General features: G+C 54.8%; 1 protein-coding gene across 1 annotated transcript; it reads left to right on the top strand.

Moving 5' to 3' along the window:
* Positions 1–187: 187 nt before the first annotated feature.
* Positions 188–24,471, top strand: LOC133357293 (uncharacterized). The gene is made up of 11 exons (XM_061575166.1): positions 188–3,281; positions 3,795–7,813; positions 9,546–9,995; positions 12,657–12,761; positions 13,917–13,996; positions 15,715–15,775; positions 16,927–17,122; positions 17,458–17,845; positions 20,914–21,179; positions 22,853–23,081; positions 24,383–24,471. Exons 1-10 carry the CDS (start codon positions 188–190, stop codon positions 22,960–22,962), a joined length of 8,769 nt encoding a protein of 2,922 aa, XP_061431150.1. The 3' UTR covers positions 22,963–23,081; positions 24,383–24,471.
* Positions 24,472–24,625: the final 154 nt, after the last annotated feature.

Raw genomic sequence — 24,625 nt, 5'->3', positions numbered from 1 at the left:
GAGAGTAAGGGGGACGCCGCCGTGAAGCCGGAAGTCACGTTAAGTTCGCCGGTCCGCGAGGCCGGGCCGAGGCTGGGCTTTAAGCGGGAGGCGCCGTCGGACGCAGGCGCGGTTGTTAAGGAAGAAGCCGGCGCGGAGGAGTCTCCTGCAAAGGATTGTGGGGAAACGGCGGCTCGGCATTGTGAGAATGCGGAGCGCTGGCGACGCGGCGGCGCCGAGAGAGTCGGAGCCTCGTGGAGGCGGCCGGGTGGAGTGGATCAGCGCGGACAGGAAGGGCGGCGAGAGGATTGGCCTGTTGCCCACTCCTAAAAGCAGCGGTGAGCGGGAGGAGGAGGGCGATCGCAGTGGTGGACGGAGCGGACGAGGAGAAGCCGGTAATAATGACGCAGCGACTGAGGCAGCCCCGCTCGGTAATCTGCACACCGGGCCGATCTCCTCGCGCCACGGCGTTGATGATGACGACGATGACGACGTCGATGGCGGCGACGACGGCGATGACGACGATGAGGGATACGCTAGGGGGTTGGCCGATGCCATCTCGGACGAGCGCAAGCAAGATACTGCGATGGAGGCGGACCGTGTGAAGTCGCGGGACGCGGACCTGGCCCGCTGCGCCGATGAGACGCAGGCGGTGGCCGCCAGAGCTGGGGCCCCGTATCCACTCCTCCCTCACCACCGTCACCACCACCACCGTCACTCTCACCAGCGTCACCACCACTCTCACCACCACCAGCAGCAGCATCAGCAGCAGCGCCAGGGCGTCATCGTAGCCAATGTGTACATGAGGGAGGCCGCCCCTCCTCCAACGGAGGCAGGGGGCGGCGCTGATGCGGGCGAGCATCCCTCTGGAACCTCGGAGGACACGGCCGCTCTCGCGTCGTCGCGGCAGGAGGTGGTGGACTGTGGCGGCACCGCCGCTTCCGCTGTTGCCGCCATCGCCACGAGCAAGGAGGCGAGCAGAGCGCAGGCGAACGGCGCGGCGGTATCGACGAGGGCGGAGAAACCGAGGGGCGAGGGGCACGAGGGCAATAAGGAAAGGGGAGAGGCTCCAAGAAGGGAGCGGGAGAGAGGGGCGGGCACCTCCTCGCTGGCGGCTCGAGACGGCGGTGGAGAACCGGACGCGGGTGCCGCGGGTGTCGTCGCGGGCGCCGCCGGAGCCGTAGAAGAGGAGCGGCAGGAGCCGAAAGCTAAGAAGCACCGGCCGATGCCGCAAACGACAACGAAAACAACAAAAGAGGAAACTCGGCCGAGCGCCGCCAATGCAGCCCGCAAGGGTTCTGTGAAGCCAGCGGAAGTGACGTCCGGCGCGGCACGACTGGAGGAGCACGCGAGCGACCGCAGCAACACGGAGGACGAACCGGCGAGAGGATCAACGGCTGCTGCTGCTGGCGATGCCGATCATATGGTTGGGGCTCGTCACTGTCCGGATTTAGGTCCTGGGTCTGGCCCAGATGTAAGACCAGGGTCCGGTCCGGATTCACGTCCCGAGTCTGGCCTGGATTTGGGTCCTAAGTCTGGTCCAGACGTAAGACCTGGGTCTGGTCCAGATTCGGCTTCTGGTCCTGGTCCACATTCAGGCGCCGGGTCCAGTCCACGTCCGGGTGGCGAGGCTGGTCCATTAACGTGCCGTGAACTGGTTTGGAATGCGAGTCCCAAGTCCGGCGGCAACGCCACGGAGATATCGGCCAGCGACCTGCGCGTCAGCACCGTCAACCGCCAAGGGTCGGGACGCAGCAAAGGCGAGGCCTCGGAACCCGACGGTGGACGGCGAGTTGTGGTCTCGCAGGAAGCCGCCGAGGGCGATGAGGACGGGGCGGACGATGTCACAGGACCGGAAAGGGAGGACGGCATCAGGGGCGCAGCGGAAGACGGTGGGGAGCGCACGGAAGTGAACTGTGCGGACCGCAGGGCGGTTGGCATGGGTGGCGCCGACGGTGGACGAGACGGGCACGGCAGTGTTGATAATTCTGCCGGAGTTGATGGTGAATTGGGCGACGCTGCCGTCAATAGGGCTTCTACAGGAGAAGGTTCCGCTAGTGGTGGTGCTGTCACTGCCGCTGACAGGGGCAGTGAAGGAGGTGGTGACGTTGCAGCTGACGATCAAAGCGGAAGAAGAGCGGGTGAAGATGTTGGCCCTGTTCGCAGTGATGGAGACATTTCCGGTGCGGACCAAAGCAGGGGTGCACTCGCCAATGTCGGTGATAAAACCAACGGTGCGAGTGCTGCGACTGCCCGCAAAGTCGGCATTGATGATGGTGAAGATGGAGTGGTTCGTGCTCACGACGCAAGAGGCGGCGGTGGACATAGCGACGGTGTTGCTCATCCAGTTGGCGGTGGAGACGTCGCCATCGGCGATCCAGCAGCTGCGGGCGCGAGCAGTGCAACTGTTGACCAAACCGGCAGCGGAGGAGTCGCCACTACCGGTGGCCATCGGGCGAGGGGTGGAGTAGACGATATTGCCGGAGACTGCGATGAACCCGTCGGCGACCAGGTCGGAGCTCGAGGTAAAGCGTCGGGCCGCACGGGCGGTGACGCGGTTGGGACTGGGCGACCTCTGGCTGGAGCCCAAACCCCCCCCGTTGCTCAACGTGTCCATCCCGTTGCTGGGGGTAGACACGCTGCCGGTGGCGGTGATGGCGGCGGCAGCGGTGGTGGTGGTGGTGTTGCCCGTGGAACCTGTACCGCTGCCGCCGACGGAGGCGATCGTCGAGCCGTAGTTGGAGCCGGGGCGGACGATGGTTGGGAGGCGTCCGGAGGTCAGGGGAGGAGTGGGATTGGCGGCGGCGGCGTTGTTTCTGCTGGCGCTGAGAAATATGGGAATGAAGCCGAAGAAGCCCTTGGCGTTGATCCAGATAGAGGAGGAAAAGGAGGTGGAGATAGAGATGGTGCTGCTGCTGACGATGGTCAGACTGATAATGAAAATGATGCCGATCAAAGCAGTGGTGGAGATGTTGGTGATGTTCATGTAGTCAAGGGTGGAGATGGTGAAGTCAAGAGTGGAGATGGTGGTGCTGATAAACTGGAGGGTGGAGATATTGCCGGTGCGCATGAAGTCAAGGGTGGAGATGTTGCTGGTGCTGATGAAGGCAAGCGTGGAGATGATGAAGGCAAGCGTGGAGATGATGAAGGCAAGCGTGGAGATGTTGATGAAATCTTGGGTGGAGATGTTGATGAAATCATGGGTGGAGATGATGAACTCAAGGGTGGAGAAGTTACTGGTGTTAATCGAGTCAAGGGTGGAGATGTAGCTGGTGTTGATCATCTCAAGAAGGGAGACGTTGGTGTTGATCAACTGAAGGGAGATGTGGCTGGTGTTGGTCAACTCAAGAAGGGAGATGTTGGTGTTGATCATCTCAAGAAGGGAGATGTGGCTGGTGTTGATCATCTCAAGAAGGGAGATGTGACTGGCGTTGATCAACTCAAGAAGGGAGACGTGGCTGATGTTGATCAACTCAAGAAGGGAGTTGTGGCTGGTGTTGATCATCTCAAGAAGGGAGACGTTCGTGTTGATCAACTGAAGAAGGGAGACGTTGGTGTTGATCATCTCAAGAAGAGAGACACGGCTGATGTTGATCAACTGAAAAAGGGAGATGTGGCTGGTGTTGATCAACTGAAGAAGGGAGACGTTGGTGTTGATCATCTCAAGAAGAGAGACACGGCTGATGTTGATCACCTGAAAAAGGGAGATGTGTCTGGTGTTGATCATCTCAAAAAGAGAGATGTAGCTGGTGTTGATCAACTCAAGAAGGGAGATGTGGCTCATGTTGATCATCTCAAGAAGGGAGATGTGGCAGGTGTTGATCAACTGAAGAAGGGAGATGTTGCTGGTGTTGATCAACTCAAGAAGGAAGATGTTGCTGGTGTTGATCAACTCAAGAAGGGAGACTTGACTGGTGTTGATCAACTCAAGAAGGCAGATGTGGCTGGTGTTGATCATCTCAAGAAGGGAGATGTGGCTGGTGTTGATCATCTCAAGAAGAGAGATGTTGGTGTTGATCAGCTCAAGAAGGGAGATGTTGGTGTTGATCATCTCAAGAAGAAAGATGTTGCTGGTGTTGATCATCTCAAGAAGGGAGATGTGGCTGGTGTTGATCATCTCAAGAAGGGAGATGTGGCTGGTGTTGATCATCTCAAGAAGAGAGATGTTGGTGTTGATCAGCTCAAGAAGGGAGATGTTGGTGTTGATCATCTCAAGAAGAAAGACACGGCTAATGTTGATCAACTCAAAAAGGGAGATGGGGCTGGTGTTGATCATCTCAAGAAGGGAGATGTGGCTGATGTTGATCAACTCAAGAAGGGAGATGGGGCTGGTGTTGATAATCTCAAGAAGGGAGACGCGGCTGGTGATGATCAACTCGAGAAGGGAGATGTGACTGGTGTTGATCAACTGAAGAAGGGAGATGTTGCTGGTGTTGATCAACTCAAGAAGGGAGATGTTGCTGGTGTTGATCAACTCAAGAAGGGAGACTTGACTGGTGTTAATCATCTCAAGAAGGGAGATGTTGGTGTTGATCATCTCAAGAAGGGAGATGTGACTGGTGGTGATCAACTCAAGAAGGGAGATGTGGTGGGTGTTGATCAACTCAAGGGATGTATTGCTCATGTTGATCTTCTCAAGAAGGGAAGCGTGGCTCATGTTGATCAACTCAAGAAAGGAGATGTTGGTGTTGATCAACTCAAGAAGGGAGATGTGGCTGGTGTTGATCAACTCAAGAAGGGTGATGTTGCTGGTGTTGATCATCTCAAGAAGGGAGATGTTGCTGGTGTTGATCAGCTCAAGAAGGGAGATGTGGCTGGTGTTGATCAACTCAAGAAGGGAGATGTGGCTGGTGTTGATCAACTCAAGAAGGGAGATGTTGCTGGTGTTGATCATCTCAAGACGGGAGATGTTGGTGTTGATCATCTCAAGAAGGGAGATGTGGTGGGTGTTGATCAACTGAAGAAGGGAGATGTGGCGGGTGTTGATCAACTCAAAAAGGGAGATGTGGCTAGTGTTGATCAACTCAAAAAGGGAGATGTGGCTAGTGTTGATCAACTCAAGAAGAGAGACGCGGCTGGTGTTGATCAACTGAAGAAGGGAGATGTTGGTATTGATCATCTCAAGATGGGAGATGTTGCTGGTGTGGATCATCTCAAGAAGGGAGATGTTGCCGGTGTGGATCATCTCAAGAAGGGAGATGTGACTGGCGTTGATCAACTCAAGAAGGGAGATGTGGCGGGTATTGATCAACTCAAGAAGGGAGATGTGGCTAGTGTTGATCAACTGAAGAAGGGAGATGTGGCGGATGTTGATCAACTCAAAAAGGGAGATGTGGCTGGTGTTGATCAACTCAAGAAGGGAGACGTTGGTGTTGATCATCTCAAGAAGGGAGATGTTGCTGGTGTGGATCATCTCAAGAAGGGAGATGTTGCCGGTGTGGATCATCTCAAGAAGGGAGATGTGGCGGATGTTGATCAACTCAAAAAGGGAGATGTGGCTGGTGTTGATCAACTCAAGAAGGGAGACGTTGGTGTTGATCATCTCAAGAAGGGAGATGTTGCTGGTGTGGATCAACTCAAGAAGGGATATGTTGCTGGTGTGGATCATCTCAAGAAGGGAGATGTGACTGGCGTTGATCAACTCAAGAAGGGAGATGTGGCGGGTATTGATCAACTCAAGAAGGGAGATGTGGCTAGTGTTGATCAACTGAAGAAGGGAGATGTGGCGGATGTTGATCAAGTCAAAAAGGGAGACGCGGCTGGTGTTGATCAACTCAAGAAGAGAGACGCGGCTGGTGTTGATCAACTGAAGAAGGGAGATGTTGGTGTTGATCATCTCAAGAAGGGAGATGTTGCTGGTGTGGATCATCTCAAGAAGGGAGATGTTGCTGGTGTGGATCATCTCAAGAAGGGAGATGTGACTGGTGTTGATCAACTCAAGAAGGGAGATGTGGCTGGTATTGATCATCTCAAGAAGGGAGATGGCGCTGGTGTTGATCAACTCAAGAAGGGAGATGTGGCTGGTGTTGATCAACTCAAGAAGGGAGATGGGGCTGGTGTTGACCAACTCAAGAAGGGAGATGTGGCTGGTGTTGATCAACTCAAGAAGGGAGATGGGGCTGGTGTTGACCAACTCAAGAAGGGAGATGGGGCTGGTGTTGACCAACTCAAGAAGGGAGATGTGGCGGGTGTTGATCAACTCAAGAAGGGAGATGTGGCTGGTGATGATCAATGCAAGAAGGGAGATGTGGCTGGTGATGATCAATGCAAGAAGGGAGATGTGGCTGGTGTTGATCAACTCAAGAAGAGAGACGTGGCTGGTGTTGATCAACTCAAGAAGGGAGATGTTGCCGGTGATGATCAATGCAAGAAGAGAGATGTGGCTAGTGTGGAGCAACTCAAAGGTGGAGATTATGGTGGCATTCGTAAAGTCAAGGGTCGTGTTGACGAAATGAAAGATGTTGACGAAGTTAAAGAACTAAAAAAAGGAATTGTTGCGACAGTTGATGAAGTTGAGGGTAGAGAAGACGATGTAATTATTGGTGGAGCCAAGAAGACAGCCGATTCCGTTGACGCTCAAACCGAGGGTGGAGATGGGGGCGGCGTCGTTGGAGACCAGACTAACGGGAGAGATGGCAGAGGAGACGCCACGTCTTCTGTCAGCTCAGCACCCAATATCGGCGGGGACGACGACGAGTCTTGCGATCGCGAAGGAGACCGCGCTGGTGATGCTGCTGTTGCAGCCGCTCGTCGTGATGAGCTCGGTGTCGGTGGAGCTGGAGGTGAAGTTGTCGGTGGAACCGATGGTGGCGATGGTGGTCGCGTTGACAGGATCCTTGCTGCTGATGGCACAGCTGACGGCAATGCTGCCGCTGATGTTGGTGAGCACAATGCTGACGGAGCCCTCGGCCTACAAGGTGACAAATCTTCTGGCGCAGACGACAAACTGGACAAAGGGGCTTCGGAGGGCGAGGGGCACCCGGTCAAAATAGCCGATGGAGAAGGAGTAGAGCAAGCCGGACCGGGGGTTACGGGTCAGGAGTCGCACCTGGACACAAACTTCCGAGTGCACGGCCAGGACGAGTCCTCGAAGGAAGCCACGAGCGAGAAGAAAAAGATTGTGAAGGAACGGTCAGAGGAGGACAAGGAGGAGAACAAGGAGGAGGAGCGGGAGGACTGCGGGAAATCAGCGGAGAGAGGAGGCCACTTCTCGAAGAACGACGGCAAAGACCCCGACGTCCGCCTCCCCCCGGAGGACCCCGAGGCCCAGCAGCGGACTGCCAACGAGCCGGCGCAGCCCGAGGCCGCCGAAGCGGCAGGAGATTCGGCCAAACCCGAATCGTCGGCAACGGCCGGGGACGCCGGCCGGCTCGAAACGGCGACGGAGACGACTCCGGGAGTCGGCGGCGAGGAGGAGGACACGACGTCCGCGGGTCGCCAAATGGACGCCGGCGATTTGAGGCCTCCAGACTGCGACGCCGGCCGAGCGGCCGCCCCTGGCAGGGGCGGCGGAAGGAGGCGCGGCGGCCGCGGGAAGGCGAGGGTGGTGGAGAGGAGCAAGCTGCCGTTGGCCGGGCAGGAGAGCGAGCAGCGGGAGGGAGGAGAGGGCGGAGAAGAGGGGGAGGGAGGAGGGGAGCCGAGGTGGACTCTACGGAGGTCGACGCGGATCTCGCGCCTGCCCCCGCCGAGCTACGACGAAGCGGGGGCGGCCGCAACATCGGCGGCATCGGAGGCGGCGGCGGCGAAAGAGATGAAGGGGAAACGCGGCCGGAGCGACGTGGCCGGGGACGTGGGGAGGTCGCAGGGGTCGAGGCAGGAGGCCGTCAAGCGCAAGGTGAGTGGGGCTGGTGGCGGCGCCGGGCCACTTTTTTTTTCATTTGGATATTGTTGTTACGGTGCATGAGAGATTGGTGTCAGAAACATGTGGCACTACTTGAGTCATATTGGCTGGCACGAGACAAATGACAAAATGTGCATTGGACACCCATGGGTCGTGGTGATGGTGATAGACTGCACTATACACTACTATGCACTGCACTATACACTACTATGCACTACACTATACACTACACTACTATGATGTGCACTACTTGAGCATATTGGCACAAGACGGAGAGGAAAATGGTAACAACAAATGGCAAAATATGCATTGGACACCTACTAAAGGCTATCTGCCCATGGGTCATGATGATGATGATACACTGCACAATAAACTACGCTATACACTATACTATACACGACTATACACTACACTACTATGATGTGCACTACTTGAGCATATTGGCACAAGAGAGAGATGATAGTGGAAACAACAAAAGGAAAAATATGCATTGGACACCTACGAAGGGCGATCTGCCCATGGATTGTGATGATGATCACGTATCTATGTTCGTGGTGAACTCGGCAACAACGAGCGGAGCGCCGGGCGGCTGGAACGTGGCGAGTTGGCACAGTCAGAGGCACCCGTCGTGCATCGGCCGGTCATCTCATTCAGTCTACCCCATGGCACCTGGGTCTGTCCTGTTACCTCCACTTACACACCCTGCAGAACAGGGGGAAAACAAGCAAACGCCACACACCATACGAGGCAAGTGCTGTTAGCGAGTAGCACCCATTAAGATCGGCACAGCACACGAGGGGGGTGGGTGGCCAGCAGCACGCCCGGCCGCCTTTGTCTCCCTCGTGGTGATGTTTCCACACAGCACCAGGTACTGAGTCGACCGAGTGGAGGCCCAGCACTTTTTCAGATAATTGTCACTGGCCGTGAGCGGGAATTGAACTCGGGTCACGAGGCTTGTAGCGCAGCACGCGAACCACTGCACCGCCGCTCCCCATACACAACGAAACAAAGATCCCCCTGTAGCCTTACCGGACTGTAGGGGCAAGTGCTGTTAGCGAGTAGCACTTATGAAGGCCGCCATGCCACACAAAAGGTTGTCGTGATGTTGCCGCTTTGTATGCGCTTGATGATGACGACGAAGTTATTGCCTCTGATGTTAACGATGTTGTCTTTGTCATCACCTTCATCTCACGTGCTCTCTACCGTTACCACCGCCACTACCCACCACCATCACCGCCATTACCACCATCATCACCACTGTCAAAACCACTTCCACCGCCACTGTTACAACCGCCACCACCATATCTACCACCTCTAACCACCGCCACTTCTTCCGCCACTACCACCACCATCACCGCCACTACCACCATCATCACCCTTACCACCACTGTTACCACCACCATATCCACTACCATCACCGCCACTACCACCATCATCACCCTTACCACCACCACCATATCCACTACCCACCACCATCACCGCCACTACCACCATCATCACCCTTACCACCACTGTTACCACCACCACCATATCCACTACCTCTACCATCACCGCCACTACCACCATCATCACCCTTACCACCACTGTTACCACCACCACCATATCCACTACCCACCACCATCACCGCCACTACCACCATCATCACCCTTACCACCACTGTTACCACCACCACCATATCCACTACCTCTACCATCACGGCCACTGCCATCACCACCACGGTCACCAGCGCACGCCGGGCCGACGGCAAGGCGCCAACAAGCGCCCGCGTGGCGCCGGCGGCCGGAGCAAGCGCAAGCGTTGGTCGCGGTGGTGCAACGCGGACACGGAGAGCGAAGACGAGGATGACGAGCAGGAGCAGGAGGAGGAGGAGTTCCTGATGGACGGCCTGCAGCGCAACGACGACGACGAGGAGGGGGACGGCATCGTCTACGGCGGGGCGCGGTGGCCCCGGCTGGCGCCCGCAGAGCGGCGCGCCGACGAGGCCAAGGCGACGGAGGGCGAGGATGTGGATGGCGAAGAGGAGGATGAGGAGGAGGAGGAGGAGGAGGACGATGACGAGGAGGGAGGGGAGGTGGAGGAGGAAGGGAAGGAGGGGCGGGACAGCGGGCAGGAGCAGGTGGAGGTGGTTGAGGAGGATCCCTGTAAGAAGTGTGGACTCTCCAACCATCCTGAGCTGGTACGGGCCCACGAGAGTGACGATACCACCACCATCACCAGCATCACCACCACCATCACCAGCATCACCACCATCACCACCACCACCACCAGCATCACCACCATCACCAGCATCACCACCACCATCACCAGCATCACCACCATCACCACCACCACCACCACCAGCATCACCACCACCAGCATCACCACCACCACCAGCATCACCACCATCACCAGCATTACCACCACCATCACCAGCATCACCACCACCAGCATCACCACCACCACCAGCATCACCACCACCACCAGCATCACCACCACCACCAGCATCACCACCATCACCACCAACATCACCACCATCACCACCAGCATCACCACCAGCATCACCACCATCACCACCAGCATCACCACCATCACCACCAGCATCACCACCACCACCAGCATCACCACCACCACCAGCATCACCACCATCACCACCAGCATCACCACCATCACCACCAGCATCACCACCACCACCAGCATCACCACCATCACCACCAGCATCACCACCATCACCACCAGCATCACCACCACCACCAGCATCACCACCACCACCAGCATCACCACCATCACCACCAGCATCACCACCATCACCACCAGCATCACCACCATCACCACCAGCATCACCACCACCACCAGCATCACCACCATCACCACCAGCATCACCACCATCACCACCAGCATCACCACCACCACCAGCATCACCACCACCACCAGCATCACCACCACCACCAGCATCACCATCACCACCACCACCCCTCCGCACAGCCACTATCGACCACGCAGACTGATGGGGCCAAGTTAACTATAATACTAAATCCACCGTGTCCCCTATAAACGAGCGATCCCAATCCCCCATTTCCCCTATAAACGAGCGATCCTAATCCCCCCGTGTCCCCTATAAACGAGCGATCCCAATCCCCCGTGTGCCCTATACACAAGCAATCCCAATCTCCCCGTGTCCCCTATAACGAGTGATCCCAATCCCCCATTTCCCCTATAAACGAGCGATCCTAATCCCCCCGTGTCCCCTATAAACGAGCAATCCCAATCCCCCGTGTCCTCTATAAACGAGCGATCCCAATCCCTCGTGTCCTCTATAAACGAGAGATTCCAATCCCCCTGTGTCCCCTATAGAAGAGCAATCCCAATCCCCTGTGTCCCCTATACACAAGCAATCCCAATCCCGTCATGTACCCTATAAACGAGCGATCCCAATCCCCCTGTTTCCCCTATAGACGAGCGATTCCAATCACAGATGTGACATCACCGCTCGCTTGCCGTGCAAAATATTATATCCATTATTGCGCCCCCCCCCCCCCCCCCCCCCCCAAATACAAAAGTCTATTTTAATACTTTTTGCATTGTGTACAGTCTGGAAGCTACCCACATGCCAAATTTCAAGTTTGTTGCATGTTGGGAAGTATGCTAAACATTTCGAACAGACACACATATTCACAAATTTCCCTTTTATATATATCGATAAATGTTTCTGGGTTTGATCGTGTAAGTATAGATGTGTCGTAACCCTCCACCACCCGACACAGCCAATTGGTAAGAGATTTATCACGTAAAACAAAACACCAATTTAGCTACTACTTCAGCCCGCCGGTGTGTTGGAGAGTAAATCCACAACATTTACAATTTGAGTTGTACGACGTTTCGCTGGTTATTACATGAACCGGCATCATCGGGCGATTTGACAGAATATTCTGGCAAATCGCCCAATGTGTGTGCTGCTGCTGCTGATATTGCTGCTGGTGTTGATGGTGATGCAATGATGCCGCTGCTGATGATACTGCTGTTGCTATTTCTGCTGTTGCTATTGCTGCTGATGGCAATGCTGGTGATGGTAATGATGGCGATGGTGCTACTTCTGCTGATGCTAACGATGATACTGCTGCTGACGATCTACTGACTGATGCTTTTACTACTGCTGCTGCTGCTTCTACTCCCACTGATGATGATGCTGCTACTGCTGCCGCTTCCATCGCCGCCACTGCTTCTCTTCCCACTGATGATGATCTTCTTGGTTCTTTCGGTAAAGTCACGTAGAATGGAAATAATAAAATAATAAAAATAAACATAATAAAATAATTCTCACGACGTTTCGGCCACAACGCAAGCAGACGTCCTAAGGTGAAGAATAGGTCTGTCGAGAAGACAGAGTCTGAATGAAATAACCCCAGGCTTGGAGCGTCTATTTAAGCTGGGTTGGAGGGGGAAGAGCGCCTTGACAAAATAATTTGCATATCAAGAGGAATTTAGCATATTTATGGGAAATGCAGATATGGGATTAGTACAACTTGTCAAATGCGTAGGAGGTGGGCGGGGGGTTTTGTCAAGGCGCTCTTCCCCCTCCAACCCAGCTTAAATAGACGCTCCAAGCTTGTTGGGGTTGTTTCATTCAGACTCTGTCTTCTCGACAGACCTATTCTTCACCTGAGGACAGCTGCTTACGTTGTGGCCGAAACGTCGTGAGAATAATTTAATGTTTATTATTTTATTATTTCCATTCTACGTGACTTTACCGAACGAACCAAGAAGATGAATCCCTGCAGTCACGAAAGCTTTAAATCGAAACTGATGATGATGTTGACGATTCTGCCCGTGCGCGCGTCTCTCTGTCTGTGCGCGTGTGCAGATCCTGCTGTGTGACTCGTGCGACAGCGGCTACCACACGGCATGCCTGCGCCCCCCGCTCATGCTCATCCCCGACGGGGAGTGGTATTGCCCGCCCTGTGAGCACGTACGTCCCACGCGAACCCGTCCAACCGCCCACCATGTGCCGCTAGCGAGGGTGGGGGGTGGGGTTTAGGGTTGAGTGCTCCAGCAAGTGGGCGGCAGTGGCATCGCCTCGTGCCCGCACAGTCAACAAGCGTCAGCCGAGTTTCGATTCTCGACTCGGGCGCCTTGCCACTTGGAGTTAGTCAGTGATGCCCCTGTTCTGCAGAGTGTGTGAGTGAATGAGTGCGAGTGAGAGTGTGTGTGTGTAGAGTTTGTATGTGCTCCCCCTGTTGAGTGAATGAGTGTGAGTGAGAGTATTTGTGTGTGTGTAGAGTTTGTATGTTCTACCCCTGTTCTGCAGACTGTGTGAGTGAACGAGTGTGAGTGAGAGTAATGTGTGTGTGGAGAGTTTGTGTTCTCCGCCTTCTGTTCTGCAGAGTGTATGAGTGAGAGTGTGTGTGTGTAGAGTTTGTGTGTTCTACCCCTGTTCTTCAGAGTGTGTGAGTGAATGAGTGTGAGTGAGAGTGTGTGTGTAGAGTTTGTGTGTTCTACCCCTGTTCTTCAGAGTGTGTGAGTGAATGAGTGTGAGTGAGAGTAATGTGTGTGTGTGTAAAGTTTGTGTGTTCTTCCCCTGTTCTGCAGAGTTTGCGTGAATGAGTGTGAGTGAGATTGGGTGTGTGGTTAGAGTTTGTGTGTTCTCCCCCTGTTCTGCAGACTGTGTGGGTGAATGAGTGTGAGTGAGAGTGTGTGTGTGGGTAGAGTTCGTATGTGCTCCCCCTATTCTGCAGACTGTGTGAATGTGTGAGTGTGAGCGAGAATATGTGTGTGTAGAGTTTTGTTCTCCCCCTGTTCTGCGGAGAGTGTGAGTATGTATGTTGAACTTCTTTCGCACCGTACGTAGCCAACCGTGTTAATCGGAGGTGTGAGTGCGAGTGAGTGAGTGATTGCTTGAGTAAGAGTGTGTGAATGAGGGAGTGATTACGTAAGTGAGTGTTCGAGTGAGTGATTGCGTGAGTAACAGTGTGTGAGTGTGCGCGTGAGAGCGCGTGCCCAGCCCACCGCATGCCCCAAGCAGCTTCCGTTTGGCCGGATAGAGGGGGCGGCAGAATGGGCACGACCTCCTGCATACCAGGCGAGGTAATTAACATCGTTCCCCCGCCCTGTCCCCCACCGGCAGAAGAAGCTGTGCGTGAAGCTGCAAGAGGCGTTGACGGACCTCGACGCGATGCTCAAGAAGAAGGAGCGGGCGGAGAGAAGGTGGGGCAGTGGGGGGGGGGCATGTGGGGGGGCTGAATGGTTGTTGTTGATGGTGACGATGGTGATGATGGTGATGGCGATACGCAAGTAATCGGATTGCTTGAGTAATTTTGATCACTTGAGTAATCCTATTACTTTAGTGATTAAATTCGCCGAGTAATCCGAATACTTGGGCGATCGGATCAGTTGACTATTCCGATTACTTGAGCATTCATATTACCGGAGTAATCCGATTACTTGAGAAATCGGATCAGTTGACCGTCCCGATTACTTGAGCATTCTTATTATCGGAGTAATCTGATTACTTGAGAAATTGGATCAGTTGACCGTTCCGATTACTTGAACATTCCTATTACCGGAGTAATCCGATTACTTGAGAAATCGGATCAGTTGATCGTTCCGATTACTTGAGCATTCCTATTACCGGAGTAATCCGATTACTTGGGCAATCGGATCAGTTGACCGTTCCGATTACTTGAGCATTCCGATTACTTGAGCATTCCGATTACCGGAGTAATCCGATTACTTGAGCGATCAAATCAGTTGACCGTTCCGATTACTTGAGCATTCCGATTACCTGAGTAATCCGATTACTTGAGCGATCTGATCAGTTGACCATTCCAATTACGTGAGCTTTACGATTACCGGAGTAATCTGATTACTTGAGCATTCGGATCAGTTGACCATTCCGATTACTTGAGCATTCCGATTACCGGAGTAATCCGATTGAGCGATCGGATCGGTTGACCATTCCGATTACTTGAGCATTCCTATTATCGGAGTAATCAGATTACTTGAGCGATCGGATCAGTTGACCGTTCCGATTACTTGAGCATTCCTATTACCGGAGTAATCCGATTACTTTAGCTCTTCGATTACAGCCCTGCTCTGGTAGCCCCAGTTGAGTCGAACCACCGGCTGAACTTTTTTTTGTGACTTTGCGGAGAGAGCGGTGGCCCAGCGGTTAGCGCACTGCGCTAGGAACACGGCGACCCGAGTTTCGATTCCCGTCCGCTGCCAACGTCGGCGACGAAACACGCGAACCAGTCCAGCACCCTCCCCTAGGTCGACTCGGCCTCAAATGATTACACTGGTCAACAAAAAAAGAACATTTTTTTCTGGCCTGGACTTTTGCAGCTGCTCTAGACTAATTTCAGGGTGCTGATTCCAAATCTGATTTCAGATTTGCTCTATCACATCTCATTTTTATGCTATCGGCATACCCCATTTTCATTGATTTTACCCGAAATTAACTCTGTCACTTATGATTGCAAGTTGTTGTGAGTCAGTGACTGCTTTAGTGTTAAAATATGGTGCTGTATTTTTAGGATAGTGTGTTTATAATATCATTTTATGTAGATATCCACATTTATTTAATATTTTTCTTCCGCAGTTTTTATTGAAAATGCAATATTTGATATCTCAAAAACCTCCTGATCTGATAGACAAAAACTGATGCCAGATTTGGAATCAGCACCCCAAAATCACCTTACAACCATTGGAATACCTTATGCCAGAAAAAGTGTGTTGACCAGTGAATTATCCGTTGCGATGTGTGACGCTGCCGGCACCCTCCCCTAGGTCGACTCGGCCTCAAATGATTATCTGTTGCGATGTGTGACGTCCCGTTCTGGCGCTGTGACGGCACTTGCCTCCCCTGCAGCGCGTGAAAGGCTACACGGGGGATCTTTGTCTTTGTGTTTTTTCCCACGTCGCAGGAAGGAACGGAGCATCTACCTGGGAGTCAACACGGAGAACATCATCAATCCGGCCATCAAGGTGCGTTGAATGGCCCTCTTGGGTTTCTGTCCCGTGCCCCAGGAGCTTCCGATAACTCTGAACAGGCTGCCGCTGCTGCTGCAGCTGCTGCTGCTGCTGCCGCTGCTGCTGCTGCAGCTGCTGCTGCCGTTGCTGCTGCTGCAGCTGCTGCTGCCGTTGCTGCTGCTGCTGCTGCAGCTGCTGCTGCTGCTGCCGCTGCTGCTGCTGCAGCTGCTGCTGCCGTTGCTGCTGCTGCTGCCGCTGCTGCTGCTGCAGCTGCTGCTGCCGTTGCTGCTGCTGCAGCTGCTGCTGCCATTGCTGTTGCAGCTGCTGCAGCTGCTGCTGCTGCCGCTGCTGCTGCTGCCGCTGCAGCTGCTGCTGCCGCTGCCGCTGCAGCTGCTGCTGCTGCTGCCGTTGCTGCTGCAGCTGCCGTTGCTGCTGCAGCTGCTGCTGCTGCCGCTGCTGCAGCTGCTGCTGCTGCTGTACAGAGCACTGTCTCGGCCACCGCTGGAATCCTACTGCTGATGATGCTGACAACGACGATGCTACTGCAGCTGACGATGATGATGCTATTGCTGCTGTTAACAATGATGTTGCTATTGCTGCTGCTAACAATGATGTTGCTATTGCTACTGATGCTGCTGATGATGATGCTATTGCTGCTACTGACAGTGATATTGATGCTATTGCTAATGCTGACAATGATGTTGCTAATGCTGCTTCTGCTGACAATAATGATGCTGCTGCAGCTGATAACGAAGATTTGATTGCTGCTCCTGTTGATGCTCATGGTGCTCCTCATGATCATGACAACGACGATGACGACGACGATAATGACGGTGTCGTCGCGGGCAGACAGCGACGCTGCATGCTGCTCCTCCGGCAGGGCATTGCACGTCGCCCCTGCCGGCGGAGGAGCGTGCGGAGCTGCACGCTCTGCTGCTGATGACGACGACGACGATGATGATGATGATGATAACGATGATGATGCTATTACTGTTGACGCTGCTGCTGCTGCTGATGATGATGGTATTGCTGTTGATGCTGCTGCGATGATGACGATGCTGCTGCTGATGACGACGATGATGGTATTGCTGTTGACGCTGCTGATGATGATGATGGTATTGCTGCTGCTGCTGCCAATGACGACAACGGTGGTGGTATCATCGCAGGCGGAGAGCGAAGCTGCTGCTGCTGCTCCTTCCCGCTGCACGTCCCCGCCGGAGGCGCAGCGCGCGGAGCTGCACGCCCTGCTGCTGCTGGAGCGGCGCTCGGCACGCGCGAGGCGAGCGCCGGTCAGCTACCGCTTCGAGGCCTTCGACGAGGCCATCGACGAGGCCATCCAGTACGACATGAGGGAGGTCGAGGGTGAGTGGGGGCAAGGGTCACACGGGTGACACGGGTCACACGGGTCACACGGGGACACGGGTCACACGGTGGCACGGGGACAGAGACACGGGACCCAGGACCGGTTCAGATAATCGTCCGCTGCACTACCGCTCTCCACACATACACAACAAAGACAAAGATCCCCCTCGTAGGCCTTAGAATACTTTTTGGGGCAAGTGCTGTTAGCGAGCACCTACGCGCACACACGCTGACACGCGCGCACGCGCGCGCGCTCAACCCCTGCGCCAGTATCGCCGGACAATCGATTCGCTGATTTTTCCCATTTTTCCCTCTGCCGGAATCGCGGCACGCAGGAGCCGGCCTCGGCAAGGACATCGAGAACCTGAAAGCGTCCCGGCCCCGCCCGCCCGCCCCGGTGCATCGTGGGAAGGACATGTCGGCCATCCTGGGGGCGGCCGTGGAAGACGGCGATGATGGGGGCGATGCAGAGGAGGATGAGGATGAGGAGGATGAGGAGGAGGAGGAGACGCGGGGAGCCGGGGGCAAAGGAGTAGTGCAGCCCAAGGAGGAGGAGGAGGAGTTGGTTTCCGGGGAAGGCGAGGTTACCGGGCGCGACGAGGTTGCCGCGGCGATGGGCCGAGGGAGGAAGCGGAGGTACAGGAAGAGGAGGAGGCTGAACGCGCTGGACAGCGAGAGCAGCCGTGACGCCTCGCAGGACGAGGAGTACCGCTGCGAGCAGAGGTGAGCGCTCGCCGATGTTTGTTGGGGAGGGGTGAGCGGGTGGGTGGGTGAGTGGGTGTGTGGGTGGGTGGGTGGGTGAGTGAGTGTGTAAGCGGGTGGGGGGGGTGAGTGAGTGTGTGAGCAGGTGGGTGGGTGAGCGAGTGGGTGCGTGAGTGTGTGATCGGGTGAGTGGGTGAGTGAGTGAGTGTGTGATCGGGTGAGTGGGTGAGTGAGTGAGTGTGTGAGCGAGCGGGTGGGTGAGTGAGTGTGTGAGCGGGGTGGGTGGGTGCGTGAGTGAGTGGGTGGGTGAGTGAGTGAGTGCGTGAGCGGGTGGGTGAGTGAGTGAGTGTGTGAGCGGGTGGGTGAGTGAGTGAGTGTGTGAGCGGGTGGGTGCGTGAGTGAGTGTGCGAGTGCGTGGGTGGGTGAGTGAATGAGTGTGTGAGCGGGTGGGTGAGTGAGTGTGTGAGCGGGTGGGTGCGTGAGTGAGTGAGTGAGCGGGTGGGTGGGTGAGTGGGTGGGTGGGTGGGTGAGTGTGTAGGTGCGTGTGTGGGTGGGTGGGTGAGTGTGTGGGTGGGTGGGTGGGTGGGTGAGTGTGTGGGTGGGTGGGTGGGTGAGTGTGTGGGTGGGTGGGTGGGTGAGTGTGTGGGTGGGTGGGTGGGTGGGTGAGTGGGTGGGTGAGTGTGTGGGTGGGTGGGTGGGTGGGTGGGTGGGTGGGTGGGTGTGTGGGTGGGTGGGTGGTGTGTGAGCGGGTAGGTGAGTGAGTGAGTGTGTGATCGGGTGGGTAGTTGAGTGAATGAGTGTTTCCCGATGAACATTTGTTCATCAGGAAACGTTTGCGAAAAGGCAGTAGTTCTCATCATCAGGCACAGTAATCATGTGCAGCCTCCAATCTCCTATCATCTACTGCATCCTCTCGTCCTGGCCTCCTCTGTTTCACGTGTCATGAAATAGCCCCATTGCCTGAAACGTCGGTCTAGGCTGTTACGGTCTATTTAAGACCGGTTTAAGAGGAATTCTCCACAATTCTGGCTGTGGCCTGATGATGCCGGTTGTGGTTGTAATCACCGGCGAAGCTTCGTGGCACTTGAATTGAAAAGTTGTGGTCGTGGGTTTTACTCTCCAACACACACAAGAGGTCAGTGCTGAAGTAGTCACCAGCGGGGGGCACGCTATGTTTACGCTTACATTTACGCGATCTAACCCAACAACAAAATAATCTCGATTTAAAGCTTTCGTGACTGCAGGGATTCACCTTCTTGGTTCTTTCGGTAAAGTCACGTAGAAGGGAAATAATAAAATATTAAAAATAAAACATAATAAAATTTCGATTTAAAGCTTCCGTGACTGCAGGGATTCACCTTCTTGGTTCTTTCGGTAAAGTCACGTAGAAGGGAAATAATAAAATAATAAAAATAAAACATAATAAAATACAATTCTCACGACGTTTCGGCCACAACGCAAGCAGCCGTCCTCAGGTGAAGAACAGGGCTGTCAGACGCTGTCTTACCTGCAGTCATAATGCAAACAAAATCAGAGTTATGTGTTTTGTTTGCATTATGACTGCAGGTATTGTGGTCTATGCAAACATGACTCCTTGTAAAAGAAGGTTTCAGTTTTGTTGCCAGATTGAAGGGTAAAAAACCAATTATCTACTAGAGGAGTTTCGCTCTGTCAGGCAACACGTATTCTATTTAACAATTAAACCTCAACGTAAAGGGGTCACCACGGCCCCTTACACCCGACACTCCTCTCACTGGCTATTCTACCCCTTCTTGAGTGAAGCTTCGTCTTCGCTGGTCTATAAGCTGGAGTCGACCCTTGCCAGGGGTACGGCTCTGCCCGTGAGCTCTTTTCTTCAGGAGGCTCTTGGTCTTCGGGTGGATGACGATTGCCCCGGACCGTTCAGAGGTCCGGCTTTTATACAAGTCCGTGGCTCGCTCCGCCCCAGCCACGCCTTCCTTCCAGAACCTTCTCCCAGTTCCTGGAAGGATGACGTCATCCCCCAGCCCCCACCCCCATCCCGGGGTCTGGGGTCTGCGTCCCAGGATCCGTTATCCCATCGGGGATTTTTTTTGCACACAGCGTTGGTGTACACGGTGTTTTTTCTGCAATATTTTGCTGTCTTTTTCTTGGATTTTCTGTTTGCACTTAGTCACATATTCACTTTAAGATGTTTTTTGTTCATGTTTTTTTTGTTTGTTGCGGTTGCACCCAATTCAAGAGCCGAATGGCTCACAGGGCTATACCTAATAAATGAACTTGAAAAGTTGAACTTGAAACTTGAAACCGTTGGGCCCCCTGGCCCATAGTTCGTTGACACTGGGGTTACTCACACTACCGCCCCCCTATTGACACGTGTGGGATACTACCGGCTGACAGCATGGAGAGTGCGTCATTACACCTCTACACCTGTTGTGTGTTAGAGAGCAAAGCCACGACTTTTACAATTTGAGTGCAACGTTTCGCAAGTAATTGCAACCGGCTGGTGGACAGCCATATTTGTGGAGAAACCCTGTTTCGTCTTTTTAAATCGAGGGGCAGATGTGATGATGTTACTTGGGAGCTCTTCATGTGCGAAGGGGCGGGAGGGATTATAATGCATATAAATTACAATGGGTATCCATTGCCGGTTGGGTTATTCACATTTATATTTACGCGATATAACCCAAAGCAACCTATGTTATGGATGACATTGGTCGCGAAAGCCTACGCGTTAAAAAAATAGTTTAGTTTAAGTTGAAGAATGATTATTATTATTAACTGTTTATTAATCTTCTTGGTTCTTTCGGTAAAGTCACGTAGAAGGGAAATAATAAAAATAAAACATAATGAAATAATACAAATACAACATTATTATTATGCTTTATTTTTATTATTTTATTATTTCCCTTCTACGTGACTTTACCGAAAGAACCAAGAAGATGAATCCCTGCAGTCACGAATAATAAAATAATAAAAATAAAACATACTAAAGTTAAATAATATAATAATATAATAAAATATTTAAATAAAATTAAATAATATAATCACCACTGCCTCCTCCCTCGTGTCTCCCACCCACCCCCCCTTACCCCCCTTACCCCCCCCAGCGACAGCGAGGTCGAGGAGCAGCTATCGGAGGCGGACTACGAGGAAGAGGAGGGCCTCAGCAGCGGGGGATCGTCCGTCGGTTCGGCCCACGGGCCTCGTGGGGCTCTGAGGCGGGCGCGGGGCGGCCGGGGTGGACGGGGCCGTACCTCGTCGGCGAGGAAGGGCCGCAGGCTGAGGGGACGCCCCGGGCCGAAGAGGAAGAGGAGAAGGAGAGGAGGATTCTCGGATGACGAGGAGGAGGAGGAAGAGGAGGAGGAGGAAGAGGGTGAGTCGCGCGTCGCGTTTAGTTGGGGTGCCGAGCGGACGGCAACGAACAGCGCTGTCAGAAAGGTGTTGGAAAAGACGATGGAGGGGGTTGGGCGGGGGGTGGGGAGCTTCGCAGTGGGGAAGGAACGGGAACGTGGTGTGACCCGCGGTGTGGTGAGTGGGTGAGTGGGTTGGTGAGTGGGTTGGTGAGTGAGTGGGCGAGTGAGTCAGTGAATGGGTGAGTGAGCGTTTGAGTGTGTGAGTGAGTGAGCGAGTTAGTAGTTGAGTGTGTGATGGGTAAGTGAGCATTTTAGTGTGTGAGTGAGTGAGCGAGTGAATGGGTTGGTGAGTGGGTCAGGGCGTGAGCGAGTGAGCGAGTGAGTGAGTGAGTGTTTGAGTGAGCGATTTAGTGGGTGAGTGAATGAGCGAGTGAGTGGGTGAATGGGTGAGTGAGCATTTTAGTGAGCCAGTGAGTGGGTGAGAGTGAGCGAGTGAGTGGGTGAATGGGTGAGTGAGTGGGTGAATGCATGAGTGGGGCGAGTGAGTGGGTGAGTGAGCGAGTGAGTGGGTGAATGCATGAGTGAGCGAGTGAGTGAGCGAGTGGGCGAGTGGGCGAGTGAGTGGGTGAGTTGATGAGTGAGCGAGTGAGTGGGTGAATGGGTGAGTGAGCGATTGAGTGTGTGAGCATTTGAGTGTGTGAGTGAGCGAGTGAGGTGGGTGAATGGGTGTAGTGAGCATTTTAGTGTGTGAGTGAGCGAGTGAGTGGGCGAGTGAGTGGATGAGTGAGTGGGTGAATGGGTGAGTGAGCATTTTAGTGTGTGAGTGAGTGGACGAGTGGTCGAGTGAGTGAGTGAATGGGTGAGTGTGCGAGCGAGTGAGTGGGTGAATGGGTGCATGAGCGTTTGAGTGGATGAGTGAGTGAGCGAGTGAGTGAGCGGGCGAGTGAGTGATTTGGTGAATGGGTGAGTGTTGCGGTTAGCATGATGAACAACGAACCTTCGTGACCCGAGTTCGATTCCCGCTCACGGCCAACACGAGTAGCGATTATCTAAACCGGTCCTGGGGCACATGAGGGGATGGGTGGCCAGCACCACGGCCGGCCGCTCAAAGTCGAATACACACACACCCACTCACGTGCACAAGCAGTCATAATCCCCGTGTCCCCTACAGACGAGCGATCCCAATTCCCCCGTGTCCCCTATAGTCAACATCTCCTAGCCACCGTGATGATGATGAGAGAGAGAAGAGACACGCAAACTCCAAATATACAGCAGCAGGCGTCAGGGTCGGGATCGACCCCACGACCTCCTGCACACGAGGCGAGGTAGTTAACATCTAGCCACCGTGATGATGATGAGAGAGAGAAAGACACGCAAACTCCAAATATACAGCAGCAGGCGTCAGGGGTCGGGATCGACCCACGACCTCCTGCACACGAGGTGAGGTAGTTAACATCTCCTAGCCACCGTGATGATGATGAGAGAGAGAAAGACACGCAAACTCCAAATATACAGCAGCAGGCGTCAGGGGTCGGGATCGACCCCACGACCTCCTGCATATCAGACGAGGTAGTTAACATCTCCTAGCCACCGTGTGATGATGAAAGAGAGAGAGACACGCAGACTCCCCCCCAACCCCCTCACCCCACCCCCATCACCCCACTCACCCCACCCCCCTCTTCCTCCGCCGCAGGCAGCGAGCTGGGGAGGCGACGTGACGGACGAGGACCTGGTGGACTTCCGGTGCCGCCGGTCCCGGCGAGCGACCGCGGCCCGCTCGGTCAACTACCGCGAGGACTCTGAGAGCGCCGGGGAGGAGGGCGCCGGGGGCCGGCGGGCCGGGGGAGGGCCCCAGGGGCGCACCGCCACCATGCTGGCCGCCTTCCGCAAGCGGAAACGGGGACGCAGCTCCGACAGCGAAGGTAACGGGGGTCGAGGTTCGGGTGACGCTGGGGTCCGGTGTACGGGCTCGGCAAGGGTCCGAGTGTATGTGAGGATATATCCGTCTCACTGACGTATCACACCTCGTCTTGATGATTGGCTCTGCCGGTCCTGGTTTATAGCCAATGGGGGGGAAGCCTGGGGACGTGGCCCTGACGTGATGGAAAGGTGACAGCTGTAAGGATTGGTTCTGCTGGCTTTGGCCTCAGCCAATGGGGAGAGGAGTCAGGGGCGTGGTCCCGGGAGCTGACGAGGGAGCCTGGAAGATTCCATGGAGGCTAACGAGGATTGGCGGAAACGTACCACGTGACCCGGGTATTAAATAGGGGTGGAGACAAACGACACGGGGTCAGACCGGGAACGAACGGAGGAAGGGGGCCACGCGGGAGCGGGGCTCCGGTTGCCACGTGGTCCAGGCTGCCACGTGGTCCAGGCTGCCACGTGGTCCAGGCTGCCACGTGGTCCAGGCCTGCCACGTGGTCCAGGCTGCCACGCGGTCCAGGCTGCCACGTGGCAGTGCGTCTCTCTATCTGTCCCTCTCCGCTGCCTGTCAGCAGCGCGAAGGAAAGCTGTAATACAAGTTGAATAAAAGACGGATTCCAGAAGTCGCCTCAACGAGATTTATTACACGAGTATGGGTGAGGTATTAGTTCAGGAGGGGTTCGGCAGGGGTATGGTACGGACGCGGGACCGGGTTCTGTACCGTTCCAGTACGGATGTGGTACGGGCACAGTATGGTTTACGGGCTCGGTAGGGGGTTTACTGTGTGGGTATTGTACGAGTCTGGCACGGGTTCGGTTTGGACACAATACGGGCTCATACGGCTTGAGGAGGGCACGGTGCGGGTTTGTTGGGGCTTCTGGAGGGGTTCGGTGCGGGTTGGTGGAAGTACGGCTTGCAACAGGTTCAGTTTGGTAGGTGCTCAGTAGAGGCACGGTAGAGGTTCATACGGGTTTATTATGGGTTCGGTACAGAAGCTCGTTTGACTCTTGTGTCTGTGTCTGTCTTTCTCACTCCGTTTTCTCTGTTGGTCTCACTGTCTCTGGGTCTCTAGTTCTCACTCTGTCTCTCTCTCTCTTGGTCTCACTCTCTCTCGGGTCTCATCTCAGGCTCACTGTCCCCCGTGTGTCTCTGTCTCTCGGTATCTCTCCGTCTCCCTCTCTCCGTGTCTCTGTGCCTCTGGTTATCGACAACAATTCCGAATCGCGACGACGCTAACAACAACAACGCACCCCGCCACGTTCCCGTCGCGTTACCGCTGCGTGTGTCCCCCGGATGCCAGAGAGCGAGGCCTCGCGCAGCGACGCCTCCGACGCCTCCGACGTACGGGCCGCCCCCCGTCAAGCGCCACCGCAACCGCCTCGACTCCTCGTCCCATCCTCCTCGCCCTCCTCGCCCTCCTCCTCCGCGTCGCCCGCACGGCGCGACGACGACCGGACGAACGGCCGGAGGGAGCCGCCTCGTCGGAACGGGCGCCGCCAACGGAGGAAGGACGACCGACGCGCCGGCCACGACGGGGTCACCC

Source organism: Lethenteron reissneri, chromosome 57, assembly GCF_015708825.2.
Source record: "Lethenteron reissneri isolate LAM-NWPU_2019-01 chromosome 57, ASM1570882v1, whole genome shotgun sequence".
NCBI lineage: Eukaryota > Metazoa > Chordata > Hyperoartia > Petromyzontiformes > Petromyzontidae > Lethenteron > Lethenteron reissneri.
The sequence above is the reverse complement of the archived record's forward strand: the minus strand, read 5'-3'. Positions and strand labels throughout refer to the sequence as shown.

Bases quoted from the DNA above. Each gene is read 5' to 3' on its own strand.
- LOC133357293 (XM_061575166.1), top strand. From the start codon at position 188: ATGCGGAGCGCTGGCGACGCGGCGGCGCCGAGAGAGTCGGAGCCTCGT. The intron at 15,776-16,926 runs GTGCGTTGAATG...GTATCATCGCAG, and splicing joins TCATCAATCCGGCCATCAAG to GCGGAGAGCGAAGCTGCTGC. The intron at 17,123-17,457 runs GTGAGTGGGGGC...CGCGGCACGCAG, and splicing joins CGACATGAGGGAGGTCGAGG to GAGCCGGCCTCGGCAAGGAC.